The sequence below is a fragment of the Triturus cristatus genome, chromosome 12, assembly GCF_964204655.1.
Source record: "Triturus cristatus chromosome 12, aTriCri1.1, whole genome shotgun sequence".
Lineage (NCBI taxonomy): Eukaryota > Metazoa > Chordata > Amphibia > Caudata > Salamandridae > Triturus > Triturus cristatus.
In genome coordinates, this window is record NC_140595.1 from 707,486,481 (window position 1) to 707,511,022 (window position 24,542).

General features: G+C 43.0%; 1 protein-coding gene across 1 annotated transcript in view; it reads right to left on the reverse strand.

The window, feature by feature from the left end:
• The window catches only part of LOC146780351 (uncharacterized), a 140,393-nt gene that overhangs the window by 26,245 nt on the left and 89,606 nt on the right, over positions 1 to 24,542 (reverse strand). The window contains exon 3 of the mRNA XM_085637055.1: positions 23,958 to 24,056. Coding sequence (XP_085493181.1) covers positions 23,958 to 24,056 — 99 coding nt within the window. The remainder of the gene's footprint in view (positions 1 to 23,957; positions 24,057 to 24,542) is intronic.

Here is a 24,542-nt window from a genome sequence, read left to right on the forward strand (position 1 = left end):
ATATACCATCAAAATTATGCTAACTCCCATAATATTATATAAAGTCTCTAATATTCCAGTCCCCATTCCATAAAACAAAAAGGTAAAAAAATAAACTCTATACTGTTCTCGTTCCTGTGGAATAATAAAAGGTCTTGTATGTCATTACTAAGATTATCAAATCCAAAGTCAGAGGGGGGTGTTAACTTTCCTGACTTTCCCACCTACCAAACATCCTTTTTACTCCGCTAATCTGCGAGATGACTTTCTGATTCTAATTTGGAATGTCCCTTGTGGGTGGCGCTTGAACGTTCATTCCTATTCCCCTTTTCTTTTAAGGAATTTCTCTCTTTTACCCACAGACCACAACATTTATCCACTCTCATCCTTAAACATACCTGCAAAATTCTAGAATTCAACCCAGTGACACCCCCTACTGATTTAAATTCCTTTCTTAACTCCACAATTTGGCATAATAAATTTATATTAATCCGTGGCAAACCTTTTATTGGAAAACCTGGAGACATAAAGGCTTACTATGGGTACATCAACATTTTCTCCATGATGAAGTTATACCCTTCATACAGGCCAGCCAGCTCTTTGGCTTACCTTCCTTGTTCCAATCTAACTATAATCTTCTAAAACAGGCCCTTTCCATTGCACACACCCAAGTTTTATCACACAATCATCTTACCTCTCACCCTGTTAGCAGTTTACACATTCTCCTCCACACGTGCAATAAAGCATCAACTATTTACGCTCAGTTACGTACTTTGCACACTGTTAGAGGGAAAACTAAGGTAGAACTTTCTTGGGAACAACATCTCAAGGTAAACTGGCAGACCCTCTTTTGGAATAAAATATGGACCAAAATAAGGAAATCCTCTAGAACGGCAAACACAGCACAAACACAAATTTTTATTTATAACAGACTTTTATTATCTCCAGTCATCTTAAATAAAAAATATGCTGCCACTCTTGATACATGTTGGACTTGTTCTTCCACCTCCGCTAATTTGAAACATTTACTTTTTACATGCCCACATGTGCATACTTTTTGGAATAGTGTTTGGCTTCAAATTAACTTAATTTTGGTTCTAAAATTCCTTTCTCTGTTGTTCATATATTTCTAGGGAACTTTTCACCTGCTTGGGATAATTACGACTCTAATATAAAAATTGTGGATCTATTATTAGCAGTTGCCTTTCAACAGATCACTAAAAATTGGAAAGATTTTACTAAATTATCATTTCAGGCCTGGTGGTATGCAGTATGCTATAATCATAGACTAGATACAGCATTTTCTCATCTAACGATAAAGCGTTTTAACTTATGGTCACCTGTTACACTGTCCATAGATGATAGATGCTAGCTAGCGCTAAACGTTCATTCTCCCAAACCCCTATTCAACAAGAAGTTTCTCAGCCTCCGTGACATTCCTCACCTTAGCAGCATACTGATATATTTCTGTTGATATCATTATTGCATATTTTTTTATTTTCATTTTTTCTTTTAAGAAAAAAAATGTTATGTCTAATTGATTATATTTGTTGCTGGTTGTTTTCTTAATCACTTTCAACCATATTCGTCTGATAATTCTTCATTTATTCGATTATTATTTCCTTATTATATATTTGTACACTATTTATTGTTTATTGTATTATGTATTCTTACTCAATGACTTCTTAATCAAGATTCAAGGGAAAAAAAGATTTTTCCCTTTATCCCGTTTGAGCTCCAAAAATGGCTATCACTGCTCTAGTAATATCTAGGATTGATTACTGTAATGCTGTCTATGTTGGCATTCAACAACAACTGCTGAATAAACTTCAGGACTTCGAAAATGAAGATACCCAAATTTAAGTCGGTCTCCCAAGCCATTTTTGATCCACACTGACTTCTAGTTTGAAAGAGCGTCAGTTTTAAAGCCCTTTGTTTAGCTCACAAAGCCCTTCACGATGCTGGCCCGAACATCGTAAGAGAAGAATCCACTGGTAAACTCCTAAACATATGCTTCAGTCCACCTCTGGCAAAAATGTGGTGATTCCTAAAATCAAGAGGGCCTTATAGGGGGTATGTGGGGGTGGTTACAAGCTTTACTTTTTCCACATGTAAACTCTGGAGCTTGCAGCCTTTTCAGATCAAAGCTCAGCCCAATCTAAGACAATTCAGAAAACAGCTAAAAACCTGGCTATTTCTATGCTCTCTGCCGCAGTAGGTCTCATTCTCTTTCCATAACAGATTCTAGCGCCAATCCGCCTTTTACTTACTTTTTAACTTACTTACTAGCCATTCATGGCATAATGATAGCCTCCACTTGTTGCAACCATGGATTGAATAGGAAAGCATGTAAAGTCCTAAGGAAGGAGGACAAATAAATTGTGGCCATTGTTCAGATTTAGTTGAATATATTTTATTAAGGCATTAATATAATTTAATGTATTTGACACATTTTACTTAGATGTTGGAAATGACCATCTTTTGAGTGGTATTCTCTCACATTTTTGCATTCTTTAGCTGAACCTGTGTTTATTAGCAGTAGGACGCTGCAAACTATACTCCTGCTAACCAGTGGTAACATGTTTGTCTCTCCCTTTAAGCATTGCAAAATTGACTAATTCCTACCTGGCATATTTAATTTACTTATAAGTCCCCCATGTATGATACTACATTTACCCAGGGCTGTTAAATTAAATGCTACTAGTGTGCTGCAGTACTCATTATGCCAGCCACTAAAGGAGCACTATAAAACCTTTCTCCAGGCATGCACCTGAAACCTGTGTGTGGAGTTTTAAACTTCTATTTCGAGCTGGCAAAATAAACCTTTTGCCAGGGCTACACCTTACTTTTTAATGCTTATAGTTCACCTCTAAGGTAGGCCTTATATACTCACAGGGCATGGTGCATGGTGGTTAAAAAGTGGAGCATATACATTTTGTGATTCGCATGTCCTGGTAGTGAAAAACCTTCAACCCCGTTTTCACTGTAGCAAGGCTGGCTCGCCAATAGGAAATCAACGGGTTGCACTATAACAACTTAGAGTGCTTCATTTCAGTTTGGGAGCTGCTATAAAAATTATTCCAAGACTCAATTTAGTAGTCATTTAAATCCAACTCAATGGTCAAGTCAGATTTTATATTAGTATTTTAGAAATGACACTTTTAGAAAGTTGTCATTTTCCTGCTTAAGCCAAATAGGCCTGTCTGCCAGTGTCCAGCATCACCTGACTGCCGATTGCTGCCTTGTGGTGAGATGTGGATGGCTCCCAGACAGTGGACCAAGGGCTTGTGGGGAAGTGTTTTTCTTCCTTGAGCAGTATGGCTTGGTGGGCTGTGTCCAGCGCCGTTTAATGCTTCAAAGGATGCCTACCCTGTCTCTGGTAGATGTAGCTCACACCTAGGCCTGCCTCTCTTTTGTCTTGCTAGACAACTTGAGTCCAAACCCAGTAGTAAGGTAAATTGCCCAAGAGCTAGTTTACAGTGACCACAAGGGAGGGAATGCCTATTTCCATATTCACACCTCTGGGTGGGTACAAAGAGTTCTGATCTGTGGAAGAATGGTTCTGCTACGTTGGTTTTAAAGAAAGAGGGGTGCTGTGGGATAGTATACAGCAACTGCCAAAAGAATGGGTAGGGTCACCCCTCAGACATTTTACCCCATTGGTTAGGGAGTGGCCAGGAGTATCGCCCACCCACAGGCTGGTACTCGGCATACAAGTGGCAGCCCCAGTACTCACCTCGGAGCATTCCTGGACCTGTGGAGAATCAAAAGAAGGACTGGTTTGTTGTCTGAAGAACCTGGTACTGCCTCTCTGAACCTAGGCTCCAGAAGTGACTTCAAGCATCAGTTGACTGACCTCCTGTTTGAGCTACAGGGACACAGCAAGCTTCCAGAGAACGTTCTCACTGCCACTGGCTATCTGACCAGTACCAACTAGACCTGCCCTGGACTCTACTGCTGGCCTGTGGAGGAGTGAGTCCTAACCTCCAAATAGTGCTCTGCAACCCTTAACTGGTGTGAAAGTGTACTCCTCCTTCCCACACTGCAAAAGCTGTGATTTTTAAATCTTTTTTTTCAACTTTTACTTAGAGAACTGAGGAGAGATCGTGGCCACCATTGAAGTGGCAGCAGTCAAGCCGCTCGTCAGCCTCAGCTTGCTGGTTTCAGACCTTTCTCACTGTCAACAACCACACTGGGGCTTTTCAGCAAACTGCCGTCATCGAGCCCCGCTTCAGATCTACCTTGCAGTTTGCCCTGCTGATAACTCGTTGACAACCATTTTCTCTCCATAAACTAAGGTAAACCTTCCACTGTGATGAAGCTGGACCCTGTACCTGACCCATCCTCCATCAAATTCAGCCTTAACTTTTAACTTTGGCCTGGTATATTGTGACCTCATAACCGCAGTTGGCTCTTTGTGCTTTTGGTGCTATTTTTAATTCTAACTTTAAAGATCCATATCTCTGGTTCCACTTATTCAATTTTTTTCTCTGTCATTTTATTTATTTAAATGTACTTTATTTTTCTAAATTGGTTTTGATTTGTTTCTTATGTTTTGTTTTCACTTTATTACTGTTTGAGTATTGCATAAATATTTACACATTGCCTCTAAGTTAAGCCTAACTGCTTTATGCCAAGGTACCAAGGGGGTAAAACACAGGTTTATTTAGTGACTTTTGTAGTTCACTCCAACAAACAATTGTGATTATTATTTGAGATGTGTTCTCACCCAACCCCCCAACTAATACTACAATTTCTCAAAGTAGACAACATCAATAAAAAAATGTTATTTACATTAAATGAGGAAAATGTAATACATTTCAAATGTGGTTGCATGTGCTAGTGAACACATAGGTGCACATGCATCAAAACAAGAAAAAGCGATTCCTTATTTGCGATAAATAAGGAATCGCAAATAAAGAATCGCTAACCGGAATGCATCATGAGATTTGCCAAAAAATAGTGAATTGCTATAAATTGCTAAAACGTGACTGAGTACACAAAAGCAACTCGCAAACACAGGAAATCGCAAAAAGCGATTTCGGTAATAGCGATTTCGGTATTAGCGAAATCGCTATTAGCTAAATCGCAAAAAACGGGTCGCACTGGAAGCAGGCGGATGACATCACAACCAGGAAGTCATTCAGTCCATGCTTCATTCAGTGCCCTGAGGAGCTCAGAAGAGGAGGTAGAGAACTGAAACTGAGCTGAGAAACCTCACACTCTATATCCAGCTACTGTTCCCAGACCCAGGATGGACAAAACGATGCAGGGAAGAGTGCCACGCCTAGGAAGAGGAAACTGAAGTTCTCTAAGAGGGAACTTGAACATCTGATTGAGGGTGTCAGCAGCAGTCATGATAAACTCTTTGGTAAATTGTCCCTGAAGGTGCCAGAGGCTGTAAAGCGCAAAATGTGGCTGCGCATAAAGGAAAAAGTGAATGCTGAGGGAGTCACACACCGCAGCATTGAGGAATTGAAGAAAAGGTGGTATGACCTGAGGAAACATGCAAAGGAGCGCATAGCAGAAAGGGTGAAGGAAGCAGCTGGCACAGGAGGGGTCCATCGAATGCACCCGCAAACACAGCCCTGGAGGACCTTGTTGAGGGGACAATTGAGCCTGAGGCAGTCGTCGGAGTGACACAATTGGACACATCCGGCACAGCAGGAACACCACAAGGTAAGATGTATGCAAGCGCTAATCCTCTGCGTACTGTATAATCGTGCACATTCCCCCAGGCAAATCACAGTATACAGGTAAAACCCCATGCCACATTTCACCTCATAAACAAAATGCATCATGGAAGTTGTAGTCATGTCAAACAAGTGGTCATTCAAAAGCTAAAATGGTTAATGAAACATACCAATACCGCATGCCAGCCAGTGTGTTTAAATCAGTGATTTATTTTGATATAAGTATGCCAAATGATAAACAGAATTAGGATCATACAAGACTAACACTGCACTGTTTCACATCTCGGATGCAGCGGAGGCAGACTCCGAGGAGAGTGACCAGCTCGTCATCTCTGAAACACCTGCAGAGACGGACGCAGAGACTCCTGTGGTCCCAGAAAACACACCACCCCCACCACATGTACCCTCCCTACTAGTAATGGAATCTGATCAGACTCCAACACCCACGACATCCTCCAGCCAGCCACGAGTCCCTCCGCCAACTCCAACACAGGCACAGGTACCAACAGGACGACGGCGCAGGCCCAGGGCCCGTATTGCGGCACATGATGAGCAGGTTCCAAATGTATATGGCGGCGTGGAGTCTCAGATGCTACGTGTGCAGCGCCTGCAGGGGAGACATTTGGCACAATCAATATGCAGATCACAAAGCTGGCTAACAACATAAGCACAATGGCAGACAATGTGCGCGAACTAACATCTGTGGTTGCTTAGGGGAATCAGCAGACAAACTTGAGCCTACATGAGCTCACCTGTGCAGTGCTTGCAGTACAACGCAATAAGCGGAGAAGGCATCACCAGAGCCTGATCCGCATGGCAGCAAATACAAGGGCAATAAACAAGCTCTGTAACACCACCGCGCTATTGGCACGGCGCTCCGTGTCAATGCTGATTGATCTTGGCCATTTCTGCGGGGATGTTGCCAAGTCCTTAGGACTACTGACCACTGCTGTGGAACACATCCAATCCGGGAATGTGAGTGTCATCAACATGGAAGGGGAGGAGGGGAGTGAGGAGGCCTCTAGCCTGAGTAGCCTATCGGTGCCAGTGACTACTAACCGGAGGCGCAGTTCGCTCAGCTCAACATCCACAGGATCACGTCAGGGTGATGTTGCAGAGGCAGGCGACAGGAGGTTGGGGGTACGTAGCAAGAGGCGCTAGCCAGGCATATACTCCTTTTTGGCCATGGTGGGGTAACCATGGTCAATTCTACTTGGTGATTGCCCTCCAGTGCTGAGTACATTTTAATTTTTACTTGATAGACCAATGCAATCACCTTCCAAATTTACAAAACGCACTTCTCCAGTTTGACATGTGCTCATGTGAATAAACATTTACGTTCAGCATTGGTTTGTGATGGCTCATTCTTACATACCTCAAAAATGATGTTGTGTGATGTGTGCACGTCTCCTCTGACCCTCTGCTGTGTTTGCCACATGCACCTGTCGGTGTTGTGCGGGTGGTTGCTCTTCACCATCCAAGTCACTGTTGCCCATCTCAATGGGAATGCCCCTTCTGGTGGCAATGTTGTGCAGCATGGCACATACAGCCACAATACTGCAGCAGGTCTCAGGGCTATATTGCAATTCACCACCAGTTTTATGAAGGATGCGAAAACGACTTTTGAGTATGCCGAATATCCATTCTACCACATTCCTTGTGCTTATGTGTGCCGCGTTGGACCTCTGTTCCTGTGGTGTGGCTGGGTTGAGGTATGGTGTCAGGAGATATTCACGCAAGGCATATGCGGTGTCACCTACAGGGTGGAAAGCAATGGGTTAGCCAAAGTAATGCTATTACATTTTGTTTCATGATGTAGCAACTAGATATATGTATGTACCAAGTAGGTGTCCTTCTCCAAATTCACCCCCGAGCAGACGCCTGTATATATATATATACGAGTCATGTGTGCTTCCCAGAAATTGTGCCACGATGTCCGTTATTATATGCTTTGCATTGCATACCACCTTTACATTGATGGAGTGGTACGGCTTCCTGTTCCGGAAGATGTACTCGTTGGCTGCTGGTGGACAGATCGGGACATGCGTGCAGTCAATGAATCCGATGACATGTGGAAAATGTGCCACCTGGTAGAACTCCAGTTTCGTCTGGTTCAACTCCTGTGGGGTTGTGGGGAAGGAGATGTTGGTGTGAATCATTGTCAACATGGCGTCAAGGAATTTTCGGAAGAAGCGTGAGAGTGCGCTTTGGGATACACCCCCGGCTACGGCTACTACCCCCTGGAAACTGCCTGACGCTAGTAGGTGCAGGCTGCATAGGAGCAGTACGTGTGCAGGGATGCCATTGGTCCTACGGGTCTGGTGCTGCAGCAGGGGTTCCAAATCTGCTTTGAGGCGCATTATCATAGCACGGTTCAGCCGATACTTATATATTTCGTCTTCATTTTGGCCCAGCAATGTTATGTGCACTCGGAATACCCTCTCCTGTATCCTCCTCCTGCGCTGGGCTGCTGCATTGATCCTCATTCTCCTTGCCAGCACGTAGAGGACTGCCATTGTGAAAGGCTTACGGGGTCTCCTGAGGCATTTTTAAAGGGTTTCTAATAGTTTGCAAATGTTACAAATGTTTTTTTTTTTTTAACTTTACCTCCTGGTTGAGATTCCCCTTATTCTGCTCTTGCTAACTAGTGATTTCATGGAAATCGCTAATTGCGATTTTTTGATGCATGGCTTTGCGATCCTTTATTTGCTAATCGCTATTTGCGGGAGCAGTTGTATGTTTCGCTATTATGGTTTCACTATTTTGCTAATCGCTAAATTTGCAAGAGCTTTTTTTTGCGATTCTCTTGTCTTTTCGGTATTTCGGTTGATGCATTGGAAAGTTTTGTTTAGCGGTCGCTAAGGGCCTATTTTGCATTTTCACTTTTTTTGCCAGTGCAATTATGCTTGATGCATGTGCCAGTATGTCCTTTATCATGCTTCCAGTAAACACATATTGCACACTTGTGGTCATTAAGTAGAAGACTCATAGTAAACAAGGAATGTGTTATGATCAGAAAGCAGGGATGTATTAGATAACATCAAAGGAACTCTATTATGCAAAACTATTTTATTGGGACCAAATAGTGAGTGGGGATAAGAATAAGGATAAGGCGTTCAAATTATTGAATGATTGGTTAAGAATAAATAAAAGGTAATTACTTGAGCATTAATCCCATGTGTGCGCAGGACAGAATGGTTCCGTCCTCAGCCACTGTGCTCGTGTGCCGAGGACAGAACTATTCCGTCCTCGGTACACGACCACCAATTCCCTCTGCTATTATATTTGAGCCTCGAAAGCTGGAAAGAGCTTACACAACCTCCTGAAGCATTTTTTTTAGTGTAACGATGTCGTCATTACAATGAAAGTAAAATGAGCAAATTGGCTTTCCCTTTCACTGCTTCGGTGCTTTTGGGGCTATCTTAGCCCCCCAAGCACTGAAATACATGACAGAGGTATTGTTTGAAAGGGTAGAAACTCCACTTTCCAATGGTACACTTCCCTAGTTTATCCTTGCTTGGGGATCGCCGCAGGATGGTGATCTTTCCTAGTGGATCCAGGCTAGGGGATCACCACAGGATGGCGATCCCCAAGCAGGGATCCACCACTAGACACCAGGGAGGAGGGAGCAGCCCCTTGGGTAGGGGCCTTAGGTCCCCCCAAATATCTTTAGGCATATTCAGTCTTTATACCACCCAGGGGGGCAGAAACCACACATGGCACCAGGGATTATTGTCTTTCTAAACATATGGGTGGGGTTGCTCAAAATGGGCATGCCAATGCTCCAATTCCCCCCCCCCCCCAAAAAAAAACAAAAAAGGACAGTCTTTCTGCCAGTGATTATTGCCCCTGATCTGCCCCTCACGGGGGGGGGGGGGGTAGAAAGCCCACTAGGCACCAGGGATTATTATATTTAGGAAAAAGGGGTGGGGGCTGCCAATGCACCCACCCCTGAGGCCTTAATAATAACAGTCTTTCCGGGGAGGTGGGGGTCGCTTACCGCAGATCTGCCTCCGAGGGGGGGAGGAGAAAGCCCACTAGGAACCAGGGATTATTTATTTTTTTAATGTGTAGGGATGGGGGCATGCCAATACTCCCAACCCCCAAACACAAAAGGGACAGTCGTTCTACCCCTGTGGGGCAGATAGGGGTTATTACCTCCAATCTGCCCCCAAGGGGGGTAGAAAGCCCACTAGACACCAGGGATTTTTTCTTTTAATGAAAGAGGTGTGGGGGCTGGCCAGAATGGGCCTATGAATGCCCCCACCCCTCCATAAAAAATGGGCACAGTCTTTCTGCTCCCCCCCCAAAAAAACACTAAATACCAGGGAAAGATCCTGTGTGTGAACTGGAGTTTGGCTGATGGCCTGCATGTCCTGGCATTTGGCTGGCATTGTGTGCACTGGCATTTTGCTAGTGGTGTGTGTACTTGCACTTGGCTGGCGGTGTGTGTGGACTAGAGCTTGGTAGAGGGGTGTGTGGACTAGCACTTGCCTCACGGTGTGTGTGGACTGGCGCTTGGCTGGCAGTGAGCGTTGGATGGTGCTTGGCTGGCAGTGTGTGTGGACTGGCACTTGGCTAGTGGTGTGGGTGGACTGGCACATGGCTTGTGTGGATCCCCCGCATTTTCCTACCCAGACGTTTCCTCACATGTCTGTGTGGGATTGTTGAAGGATCACCACAGCTGCACAAATTTCCTGTCACCCATCTCCTGATAAAAATGATACCTCACTTGTGTGAGTGCACAAAGTAGAGTCAGCCTAAAAACTGCCCTTAACAATTTTTCATTTTATATGTTTTATATGTTTTTAGGCTCTACTTTGGGCACCCACACAAGTGAGGTACCATTTTTATTGGGAAACAGAGGGGAACGCTGATTAGTAGGAAATTTTTGCCGGCACACTGATTCCACACAGAGATGTGAGGGAAAAAAATATTTTTTAGCTTCATTTGAGATTTGCAGGGGATTCTGGGTAAGTAAACGTTGGCGGATCCATACAAGCCACACATTTCAGAAATGTCTGGGTTTGGTAGATTTACCTAGATGGCTGCCACGCCAAGGCTTGCATCGAGCCCCCAAATTCTTCTTACCCAGAATCCCCTCAAACATCAAATTTAGTTAAAAACATCACATTTTCCTCACATTTCTGTGTGGGAAAGTTGTGGGATCACAGGGCTGGCCCAAATTTCCTACCACCCAGAATTTCCTCAGGTCTCCTGATAAAAATGGTGCCTCACTTGTGTGGGTGGGCCACATGCCTGAGACAGGCAAGGGCCCAAAACATATTGTGGAGACATCAAAATAAGCTATCACAACGCAACCTGTTTTTTTGTTCCCGGGCTCGGCGGTCATCTAGGGAAAACTACCAAACCCAGACCTTTCTGAAAACTAGACACCCGGGGAAGACCAGGGAGGTGTGGCTTGCGTGGATCCCCAAAGTTTTCTTACCCAGAATCCCCCGCAAACATCAAATTTAGCTAAAAACTCACATTTGTTCACATTTCTGTCACACAGAGGAAGGCTGAAGCCTGCACCGACAGCCGGATACAGCGGGAACGATGAAGACGTATGTTAACCCCTTCCCCTAAGGAGAGATGTCCGTGAGTAATTTAGACAAGGCACACTACATGGACATATCCCTAATCGGGGAAAGGGAAAAAAGGGATAAAGAAACTGGAGTGCAGCTGTGAGACCTCAGGACAAGGATATCTTCGGAGGGAATGACCTTCTCGCATCTTATCTGCCACCCTGAGTGCCCTGGAAGTGAGACAACACATTCATTAATACTTACTTCTCTTAAGTCTTACACTCCTTCTCCCTCCCCCCTTATGTGTAAGTACTAACTCAGGACTTGGCTGCACGTCTACATAAAATAGAACAGTGACAATGATTCAGGAAGAGGAATACAACAGTAGACGTTGTCACTTCATAGATGTAGAGGCACTTATCTGAATGGACGCCTCCCTTAGACTTCAGGGAGTTCATGGCAGGACAAGCCTCTGCTTTGAACTGGAACGGGTAATCCTTAATCCTTCAGGTTAAATACTCCCTATGGCCCCGACCTTTCTGTCAGATTGAGACGAAGGAGCAGGCGTTCCTTCAATAAACGACTGCAAACGCCGTGTCTCACCCTTCCCTTCCTTCCAGGGAGGCGAGAAATAGTGCGCTTGCGATGTACAGTTGGTGCCAAACTCGAAATTAAATCCAGGTAAAGGAAGTCCCTTCAGCCAGCGATTCCTTTGCAGGATATCCCAGAGCGGGAGAAGCGCTGCAACCGCAACGAACTCCCGTTGAGGCCCCGGGGATTCCTCTCCGGTGGGGGCGAAGGCGTGCTCTTCCGTGTTGCGCGCTGACTCTGAAAGGCCGAATGCTGCCGCATCGTACTGTTCGGCAAGCAGCTATGCGGCCACCTATTCCAGCGGGGTCTTTTCCCGCGAAGGTCGTAGCTCCGGCAACTCCGCTGCCGAGGTTGGAGTCTGGCACTAGCTCAATGCTCCTGTGTCTCCCGTGATACTCCGTGGGCGGAAACTGGGCAGAGCAGCAAGGGATAATTCCAGGGAATTCAAGGGCGGCTTGGCGGCAGTAGGTGCACTCTGGCAACCAAGGCAGGCAAGGATGTACTCAGGTGACAAGCCCCGGTGGGGGCGTGGGCGGAGCTTATGTACCTGAGGGGAATGTCCGGTTTCTGTCTCTAGGGCGCCTGGGACACGTAGGCTTCCCCTACTCACTCACAAAAGGTAATTTCCATGCCCCGTGTGCCTATCTCCGCCGGGTTGTGACAACTTCTGTGTAGGATCGCTGCACCGGCATGAATTTCGTACCACCCAGCATTCCGCTTGGTCTCCAGAGTAATAGGATACCTCAGTCTATAGCTACAAGGCCATGAAAAGCAATGAAGGGTGGCTTTACTTGGCCTTGTAGGTATGGCCTTGCAGTGTGGGCTGCAGTGCAGGGGCCTTGTAAATGAGGCCCAAAGCATACATCCAAAAAACCTGGGCACGTGTCATCTGCCTAATCACACAGATCACCACGGATTCTGCAGTATTCACATTTGAGCTTTTATTGGTGTGATGTAGTCATTATATAAGAAAAAACAGGACACCAACTGATCACAATGTACAAATGCAACGGGATGTATATGAGCCAAAAGATGACAATCATGGGTCAACATGGGTTTTGGGAGCTGAGAATCCACTATTGTAGAAACGATAAAACCTTCAAAAAGGAGTTGGAGAAAAGTCATTATTCTTTGTTTCATGCTGTTGAAGGAAACGTGTTTATTTTGGACAACGTGGTTACATCAAGTCAGAAATAGCACAGTAATTCTGTCATTATGTAAAACACTGCAATTATTTTATTCCTTAAAGAGCTCACAAATTGTGTAGACAGCACAAGGACAGCAGAGGCAGGGCGTAAGTTACAGTTAGCTCCGGCAACTATGACTGCTGAATTTCTAATGTTTGTATGGGTGATAACTGAACCTAACTATAATGCCCCTCTAACCTTTGTTTTTTTCAGTGAATATCTATCTATCTATCTATCTATCTATCTATCTATCTATCTATCTATCTATCTATCTATCTATCTATCTATCTATCTATCTATCTATCTATCTATCTATCTATCTATCTATCTATATATATATATTCACTTAAAAAACCATAGGTTTCACACATGTTATAGTTAGCTGGACATTTCACTCGTGAAAAACCATTGAAATTCCCCCGTTATAGTTAGTGCAGGCAACTATAACTCACGCGACCGCAATCCTCTGCTGATGACATCAGATATTACATCACTGTATTTAGACACTTATTTACCCATGTCTTCTTCCATTAATTTTTAGCTATACATATATTACAAATATTTTTTTTTCAGAAAGACACATATGTCATCAGTGATGTAATATCTGACGTCATCAGCAGAGGATTGCGGTCGCGTGAGTTATAGTTGCCTGCACTAACTATAACGGGGGAATTTCAATGGTTTTTCACGAGTGGAATGTCCAGCTAACTATAACATGTGTGAAACCTATGGTTTTTTAAGTGAATTTGCAAGGTTTTTTAAATGCTAATTCCTAACTTTAACGTGTGTGAAACCTATGGTTTTTTCAGTGAATTTGTACGGTTTTTTAAATGCTAAGTTATGTATTTATTTTATTTTTTAAGGTTTTTCACCGTGCGCGTACGGTACGCGCACGGTGCGCCTCGCGCACTGCGCTCCCACGTTACGCAGTTCGCGGAATTTTTCCATTTCTACCATAAGCGCACGCTACGCGCACTACGCGATTTTTCGCAAAAAAATTAAAGGAAATTTTGGCCCTTGGGGGTCCTTCTGGGACCCCCTGACAAAGGCTAGGGGGTCAGGAACTGTCAACCCTGCCCCCTTTTCACGTTCTCCACCTTTGTTTTTCACCCCCTCAGACTGCGAGAGACAAAATGGCGGCCGACACTTCCTGGTTTCGACCGATTCGAATGTTTACTAAGATCTAACAACCAATCAGAATCGCGCGCGAGCACGGCAGTGTGCGTGTACGGTAAGTTTTACCGTACGCGCACGGTGCGCGCTTATAGATATATATATGCTTTTAAATGCTATTTTCTCAGGAAATACTGAACAGATTTACACCAGACCTGCAAAAGGCACATCCCTGACCTGAGGACTACCTCTCTGCCAAATTTCAAGTAATTCTGTTCAGCTGTTCGGGCTGTAGCTTGGACTAAAGGTCCTATGGAAAAATGCATGGGGAAAACGCGTTTTGGGACCCCCCCTTTTTCTCAGCCCCTGCTTGACGAATCCCCCCGAGACTTTCAGGGAAGGAGCGGAGCGGAGCGCCCCACCTATTTTGAAAATTTCGCGAGGATTCGTCAATCGGCGCCAAAGTTATTCCAAATAGAATGTTGTGGATTTCCTATGGAAACACGATCCTAACTATAACTATCTACTGGCGACCGCCAGTAGATAATATCTATATATATATATATATATATATATATATGCACGCACACACATATGCATACATATATGTAAACATATATATACATATATATATATATATATATTCACTGAAACAACTATAAGTTTCAGGGATGTTATAGTTAGTTGGACATTTCACTCGTCTAAAACCAGAGAAATTCGGCTGTTATAGTTAGAGTTGAGTAGAGCTATTACTCGCGCCCCCGCAATGCACTGCTGATGACGTCACATATTACATCACTCAAGACATGCTCAGTGACATCACTGATGACATCACTGATGACATCATCCAGTGACTGAGTGTTTCTAAAAACTTCAAAAAGGTTATATCTATATAAGTCAATGTATATTGAAGAATGATTGGTTGTCTGAGAATCTGTATAGGTGCCTGAGTGTCTGTGTGGGTGGGGGGTGTTTGACTCCCTGCATGGATGTGTGAGTGAGTGATTCACTGGGTGTATGTGTTTATGAGTGCCTGTGTTAGGAAGTGTATGGGTGAGTGAGTGTATGTATAGCTGTGTTGGTGAGTGAACGGATGTGTTAGTGGTATATGTGTAAGTAACTACATATGTGAAAGGCAGTATTTGTTCGTGTTGGTGTAAATAAGTGAGTATATGTGACAGTGAGTGATTGTGACAGTGGCTTGATGGATAAGTGTATGCTTCTGTCAGTAATTGCTGAAGACAGTACGCATCTGTATGAATAAGTGACTTGGTGTGTGTATAACTGTACAGGTGAGTAAATGGCAGCGTAATTAATTCTTTGGGTGACTGACTAGGTTTTTGAGTAACTCTTTGGGTGAGTGGCAGTGTCTATATGGGTGTATGAGTGGATACATCAGTGGCTGTATTGCTGAATGACTACGTGTATGAGTGACTGTATGGGTTAGTGGGTGGATGTGTGTGTAGACGTATGAATCACTGAGCAGGTATGTACTAACTGCTATTGGTCTGTCTATGGTTTCAATATTGGTAGTCTGTATTTTAGAGTGGGTGGATGAAAGATTTTATTAGGGTGTGAGGAGGTGAATCAGATGATCACGTGGATGATCACTGAGCATTTCATGAGTGATGTAATATGTGAGGTCATCAGCAGTGCATTGTGAGGGCGCGAGTTATAGTTAGCTCTACTAACTATAACAGCTGAATTTCTGAAACGTCCAACTAACTATAACGTCCCTGAAACCTATGTTTTTTTCAGTGAATTTCTAAGGTTTTTTTAAATGCTAATTTCTAACAATAACGTCCCTAAAACCTATGGTTTTTTCAGTGAATGTCAAATGTTTTTTAAATGTTAATTTCTAAATGTAACGTCCCTGAAACCTATGTTTTTTTCAGTGAATTTATAAGGCTTTTTAAATGCTAATTTCTAACTATAACATAGCAGTAGCGTTTGCAGAGTGGTGGAGAAAGGTGAGCGTAGCTTCCGAACACCTCTTAGCAATCCCACTGTGTGGGATTTACTGGAGGTAACAGGAGGGGTAGTTAGCCCACAACATCAACCTTGGGGGCCAAATACCCCTCCTATTACCTCAAGTCCCACACAGCAGGATTGCTAACTTCTTATATCAGGCAACACCCCCTTTCTCCACCACTCTGCAGACGCACCTCCTGGCGCGTTCTGGGTTGGGGGATTAAGTCTGCAAACATGGCTCCTGGCGCACTGCTGCTTGGAGGATGAAGTCCACTTGTGTCCTGAGGTCCTCAGAACACAAGAGGACCTCATCGCCCCACCAGCAGTGCGCCAAGAGGCACGTTTGCAGAGTGGTGGGAAAAGGGGCTTGGCCTCGGGCCACCTTTTTCCAATCCAGCTCTGTGGTGCTTACTGGAGGTACCTGGTGGGCTAGTTGGCCCCCAGGGACCCTCAGTATTCAAGGAAAATTAATTCCTCAACTTACAAAGTGCCAGGGGCACATTTGCAGAGTGGTGCAGGGAGGGGGCAGGGCCTCCAGGGAGATGTCGGCTTTTTTTTATTTTTATTTTTTTTAGAAGGGGGCTGTGTGACCCCCTTCTTTTAGTTTTTCTGGGGCCGCGCGGCATCCCTCCCGAGGCCAATTTCGACCCCGGGGACCCCGTCCCCCAGGGCATGGCCTCCTTTTTTTAATTTCATTTATAGGGAAGGGGGGCAGCATGGCCCCCCTTCCCTGAGCCAATTTCGGCCCCAGGGATCCCGTCCCCAGGGCTGGCCCCATGGCCTCCTTTTTCTTTTTTTTTGCTATGGGAGGGGTGCCATGTGGGCCCCCTCCCGGGCTACTTCTGGCTCCGGGGACCCCATCCACCGGGGCCAGCCCATTGCGTTGGGGACACGATACAGCCAGCTCCCAGTCTCCTGAGAGAGCCGGCATTGCTTTTGAGCAAGGGGAGCTGCTTACATGCAGCTCTTCTTGCTCAAAAGCAATCCTGCTTTGAAGCGAGAGCAGGTTTTCTGCTCTCGCTTCAATAAACAAAGCATAGTTTGCAATGACAGGGTGGGAGCCACACGCCTCCCCGCCCTGTCATTGCAAACAGCAGTGTCTCGGGGGTGGGCACCGCAAAACATTGCCGGAGCCGGTCCGGGGGGCTGGCGGTTCCCAGGGCCATCAAGGGCTCCAGGAGGGGGGCCGCGCGGCAACCCCCTCCCAATGTTTGTAAAGCCACGGGGAGGTGGTAGTCCCCGGGGCCCGTAACAGACCCCTGTATTTAAATATAGAGTGCCCCGGGGAGGTGGTGGTCCCTGGGGCTTTGGGGGGCCAGCAAGACTCCCCTGCCCTTCTTTAAATGAAGCCCCGGGGTGGTGGCGGTCCCTGGGGTTTGGGGGCCCACAAGGCCCCCCACCTCTATTTAAATGAAGCTCCGGGGAGGTGGCGGTTCCCGGGGCTGCAGGGGGGCAGCGTGCTCCCAGCGAATAAATTATCAAGCCCCGGGGCTGCGCGGGCCCCCGCTACATAAATGAAATTGCCCTAGGACTTGGCCCTCCCGGGGGCTTTGAAAAACATAGCGTGGGAGCCCACAGTTCGTTTTTTGCATCGGCGCGAACCCGCCTGAAAATTAAAAAAAAAATATGCTTTTTATGGGCCTGGGGAGCAGGCCTGGGGGTCAGGGTGTTTTTACCCTGCCCCCTTTTCTTGTTCTGAATTCATCTCTCACCTTTTTCCTTCTCCCTCCATACCGCGTCACAAGATGGCTGCAAACACTTCCTGGTTTGAAGTGTTGGAGTGCTCGGGAGGGCTCAGCCAATCAGATCTCACAATTTTCAAATATCAATATCTGTAAATCTTTAAATATCTCAAAAACTACTGAACAGATTTACACCATTTGAACAAAAGCGTACTTTCTGGACCAAGAGCTATCTATCTCTGCCAAAATTTGTGTAATTCCGTTCAGCAGTTCAGATTGTAGCCGAGTCTAAAGTTTTGTACAGAAATTAACATGGGGAAAACACGTTTTGGGACCACCCTTTTTTCTCGGCCCCCCCTTGATGAATCACCCCCAAACTTTCAAGATAGGAGCTGACCTGAGTGAACAATTAGTTCTGAATATTTTGTGAAGATTCATCAAACGGCGCCACAGTTATTGGCAAATCAAAAAATTATTTTCCTATGGAAACTAGGTTCTAACTATAACTACCTACTGGCGACCGCCAGTAGGTAATATATACATATATACACACACATTTGTTCAAAAGGTTAACGTGGAGTTATAAGTAAGATACTAATATTTTAACTTATTTTATTTATTTATAAAGTTTTATATAGCACAAACATGACCCAGGCGGTTATCAGAGCGCTTCACAATTAAGATAGGTGGGGTATAGAAGTTGGAAGGAAAGCATTACTTGAATATGCATAACACAAACAGTATCAAAGTGGATCACAATTAGGATAGGACGTATACAGTACAGGGAGAAGAACATTCAATACATCTATGAGCATAGCAGGCGAACACTGGGATACACAGGAGCACCATTCTAGATGTCAAACAGGGGGCAGTAAATAAGCAGTGGGGTTTATTTCACTTACGTGAAATAAAACATTTGAAATGCCCTGAAAAAACAAAGGTTAAATTGTAGTTATATATAAGTCTTCTAATAATAAAACACTAACATTTAAAGATGAAAATGCAACTGAAATCCACCAGTTATATGTAACTGACATAAGTACTGTTTGCACTACCGTCGATTTTAGTGATGTAATATGGGAGGTCATAAGCAGCTCATCATACCTCATTTGCGTATAACTTCACTATAACTTCTGTTTTTTTCAATGAGTTTATATATATTTTTTTAACATAAAGTAAAATCTCATAACCATATGTCTGTGGCCAACTCCCTGCGAGTTGCCAACCACACTGAGTGCAACCTTTGGTCGTACACAGCTTGTGTTTGATGGGTTTGGTCCAACAACCAATAACTTGCAGTTATAGATTACTGTGCTAACTATAACTTGCACCCCGAACATACATTGCTTATGACCTCACAAATGACATGTTAAATGAGATCATTGATTACATCAGTGATAACACCATTGTCACACACAGCATAGCGTTGCTGAGTGTACATGTGTGGATTCATAGGATGAAAATATAGCATAAGACTTGAATGCAAGCATGATTGCACATTTCGAACTTTCAAATTTATCTGCTGCACTGTTTACAAATCACTAAAGTTTGAATTGCAAGTATTACTCCAAGTTGAACAAGATAAAGCCTCTGCACTCCTAATGTCGGTTGCAGAGCTATGTTTGAAAGTAGGCTGATGCTTAAAGCCAAAGCCTCTTCTAAAAAAATCTGTGAAAAAGGCCAATCCTTCTGTTCACAATAGATAATCCACTAGTGGACATGTGGGTATGTGCCCATATTAAATACTTGGAATACAGTGTTATAGACACATTCTATGTAGTGAAGACATTTATAAAGTGTGGGTGTTTATTTCCAGAACTTCGCTGATAATGTTAAGGCATTGGAAATTGTTGAATATTGTAGAATGTAGGAGTGTCCCACTTAAAACTGCTTCATCTCTCACGGGTATTGTAACAATGGCTCTAAGGTTGAATGCCATTCTACCCATCTCAGGAACATGTCTAGTTTATCTTACTAAACTACAGAGTGTAGTCAATAGGGCCTGGAAAAAAGTGTCTTTACATTGGCAAATGTATACCTGTAACATTTTATCACTTAACCATGCAGATCATGTGAAGTATTTAAATGGGTAGTCCCATTAAGGCGTAGTGTAGTGTGTAGAATTATTTCAATGCAAAGACTGTATTGGACAGTGTCGCTGTAACTATATGTTGTCATTAGTAAAGTCATCAATTATGTCATTTGAAATGTCATGAGTGAAGTCATCAATGACATCATTTAATATATCATGAGCGAAACAAAGTAGGAAGGTGCATTGTAGAGTACATGAGTATATTGTGAATGTTTCAAACACTGAGTAGGGATTAGGGTTCAAGACCCTGTCAAAGGTGTATCTGGTGCACAGTCAGGGTTCCAAAGTAAGGAGACCCAAGTACACCACAGGTAAGGAGCATTGTAGAAGTGGTGAACTGCACAACTAGTGGCAAGATACTAAGGGGCTGATATTCAAAGATACCTTACACTTTTGGGTAAGTTTACTATTTTTTTTACTATTCTCAAAATATGAGCGTAAAGTTACTCCAAAAAGTGTATCTTGCATGTCTCCATCCCTTGAAGACGGGGCTGTAGCCAAATTTGAAAGTGTAAGTTGCTACTGCCAAAGTGCAAGAACTAAAAATGTGGCTTTTGACAGCGCCATAACCCTCTGGCCTTGAAGTATCACTTCCTGCAGTCTAGATTTCAGCACCACGAAGCCCATTTTTTTGGCCATTAGTAGTGCTTTATAAATCGTTGTTACATTAATATACATGTCCAGCATCACACATGGCCAACTACTGGTACTTCAACCATGTTCTGTAAACAATGATTGAGGTAGGGACTTTAAATAAAACCTCAAAGAAATAATGTTTTATGTTGAGTTAAGTTGTTTTTTTACTATACTATACAGAGTATGCAGTCTCTCTAAGGTATAGTGTACGGAAAGTTTAAAAAGTTTATTTATCTCAGAAAAGTATTAAAAATAGTCCATGTTAAATATTTTTTGTAAAATAATTGCATACAATTATTTTAAACGTAGAACAATATACACAAATGCTACATCACTATTACCTTCATTTTGAAATAATTATTTAATTCATTAACATAGATTTCATTTCATTTAAACAATTTTTCTGAATTTAAAATTAAATTGGAAATTCACATACAGAAAAAACATATTTTATTATACTCTAATAATAATTAGAAGTGATGTATACAATTCACAATAACTAATACATAATTATAACTAATATAATTATGGTAAAACAACTTCATAAATGTTTACATTTTGAAATAGTTGCTTAAATATTTTAGGTTTAAATACTAAATGTGTGCTATTCTTAGATATTTATTTAAAATTTATTAAATGTATTTATATTTTTAAATATTTTTAATACTTTACCTTAATGCAGCATTATTTCCTATGAAGTTTTGGTCAAGGTCCCTACCTGCATTATTTTCTGTGTGATGGTGTGGTTTTACCATTGGTTTGGTTATATGTGGTGCTGGCCTCAGCAAAAGTAACTTTAAAAGTTCAGTTTGGGACCAGGAATGGATTTATTATTTTGTGGGTGGGCAACAACCCTCCATAAACCCCTCCCTGACCATCCCTAAACCCCTCCTAACTCCACCCTAATCCTCTCCCCTTTTGAAGTAACTATTCCCCTTTTTCCAGCCACTCCCTTGTATCCCTCCCACATTTCCCACTAAAACATTGGGCCTGATTCTGAAAGGTATCTTACACCTTTGAGTAATTTACACTTTGAAGTAAGTTTACTACTTTTTGCTATTTACAAAAACCACATTTAAAGTACTACTAAACAAAACACAGTAGTAGTAATTTATGTGTTTTTTTATTTTCTTTAATATTGATTTCTGTTCCACCATTATTTAAGGAGCCCTCGACTGGCGCACTTTGCAGCATAAATACTCCAGTGATATTTTTGTCTTCGTGTTCAACATCCTCTTTGTCTAAATTTTTGTCCCGGTATTTTTGCTCCTATTTGTTCTTCAGGACTTTCTCTCCAAGTCTTTTTAGGGCGATATCCTCTTCCACTAAATTATTTTTGTGATTTAGTTCCTACTCCGTTATGCTCTCCAGCTTCTCTTCAATTAATGTCCACCAGTCCTGATTGCCCCTGGAGGACCTCTTTGCAGACACTTGTCATCTTCACGTTGTAATACAATGTGAGCGGCAAAGTGAATATCGGAAAGAGTTGCCCCATTTCATGGCAATTAAGGTACAGTGGAAGGCCCAGCTTCAGCTCCTCTCCCTCTGATAGTTATAATGTACTTCATAGCCATAGGAATATCTGCCCAGTGGCCGGCTTGGCTTACCCATGTGCCATGGATTCAGCTGCTGGTTCCTTTCCTTTTGGGTGGTCGCTGAAGGTAGGTGGACAGTGTGAGTCACCGTCTTTTTGGATGGTGGTGCATGTACTCACTCAGCATGCGTCATCTCCCATCCTCCTTTATTTTACCCTTATTGGTTCCTCCTTGGTGTGCTCTCCCAGAACTGTGCTACATGGGTTCAATAGCTCCATGGTGGGAAGGGACAGTGCCAAAGGGAGATTTCAGGCCACAGTGGTCCTAGGTGGTCAAATCTTATGTGGTACGCAAGGCATCCATATCTTTTTATACCCTTTGTCACGTTATATTGCTGTCTTCCAGTTTCAGGTCACTTGGGACTGAGTCCACCAGACCTCCACTATATAAGGAAAGTAAAACTGCAAAGGGGCACGTCACAATGTTTTAAGATCCTGCCTTCATCCTTACCAATTCCCGCTTGAAATTAATTCCCTTGGTTCTACCTTGCATGTTTTTGTTTGTCTTGTTATTGTTTTTTTCACCATTCTGTCATTTGTTGATTGTTTTATATTTTGTTTCTTATTGCTATTATTTTGCTTGCTTTGTTTTGGGCTGGAGAGGGTTTAGCCTTTGCTTTGTTTCTTTGCCTCGTGGATACCTGTCTTTTCTCAAGACCTCTGGTCAACTATCTGTTCCTCTTTATTTTTTTGCTGGCACCTTCTTTCTGCACAAACATCCCTTTTTTGGGAGTTGGCATAGAGGATTCGGGAGAAAGTTGCCCTTTTTATTCATTTAATTGTCACATATAAAAGCCAATGGAGGACTTTCAGTGTCCACCTGCACACAACAGCAGCTCAACACACTGCACAGAAGCACATGAACATGGTGCGCCAAGCCCCAGGCCAACAGTGGTCACTGTACACAGCATTGCCATGCATATAATTACAAAGTCAATTTTATTTGTTAATTGTTTTTCAGAAATTGCAAAAATGAACTCTCCCAAAATGTGTGGCTCTACCCACAAATTTGCAGGACAGCAAATTCTGCAAACACACAAATGGGGGTATTTTTACTTTTGGAGCAGTATCTGATGCTTTGGTACCACCCTCTCCCCCTCCAGTCCCCATTCACTGATCATATTGGCCATATCCTCCAGTCATCGGAACATCCTTTGATCCCTTGGTGACTGAAGAGAAAACTATTCTCGCTTCCAATGGGTTTTGTTTATTGTGAACAGTGTGATGGGAGCACTTATACAAAGTTTGTAATATGTAGTCCAAGACAAGTTTTAACAAGAAGAATAGTGCCGTATTCGTTTAATGACTGATAATACCATGTTATAATCCACATCATAGTTTAATCGGACAAAACAACCAACACATGTTTCAACCATGGGACTTTGTCAAGGCTATTATGTTCAGTAGGGTTCATTTAGTAAAACTTCGATAACAGCAACACGGATGTCCTCAAATGTTGCTGTTAAGTCGTTTGTGCTAGAGTAACCTAGACTCTTGCCCTTTGTACATGCTGGTTGCTGTAAACTCTTCTCAGTATCATCTATTTGTAAGTGTATATAAAGTTCAGCAATTAACCGGTATATGATAAAGATTGGTACAAGATATGTAGTAACTTGAATAGGTCAATACTCTAGGATACACCAATAAGACTGACTTAGCATCAACATTCCGGGACACTGGTCTTGTTGTTATTGAATCTATACTAAACAAACCTACCAAACATAATACTCTTAGGTCAACATCAGACCTCTTTCCTGGGCTTTTCATGCCCCTCAACATTCTTCACATTCAACAGGTCTCCAAGCAATCGGATTGGCTGAAACTCTTTGTTGTGTGACATATCTGCAAAATCCTACCTTCCCTACTCCTTACATGCACACCATCATCTCACCTTTGGTCTTCTTCACCAGTATCAAGATGAGCGCGAGCAGCAGAATCAGACTGGAAGCTGCGGCCACGGTGTAGGGAAGATGTGAAGAGGGTGTTCCCCCTGTAGTAAGCATCGGACAACGAGTTATAGGGATACGTAATAATACATATTTTGATCACTTCTCTTCCAGTGCTACAATTACTGATTACTTAAATGTACATACTTAGTAAATCTTAGGGTTTGACCCTGAGTATTTGGGGATTTTAGTTCAATCACTCCAGATTACATCCATAAACATGATTATTTCATAACTTGCATTTTTGTAAGCACCTAATCAGTGTTTCATATGTTCTACATAGCTTCTCCATACATAAGAAGAAAGTTAAATTGCCCAAATCAAACTGAAGAACACTGGGCACAACATCCCATTGTTGAATTGATCAGTAAAGGGCTACATGACAAAATAATATCCTAAGACCAGCAAGCATAAAAACTTTAAATAGTAAAAAAAGATTTGGCAGTTTAATGTGTTTAAAAAACAAAAAAGGGAAAAATTAATTTGTTATGAGAAATAAAAAGAAGACAGGGAGCTGACAGCCTTATTTC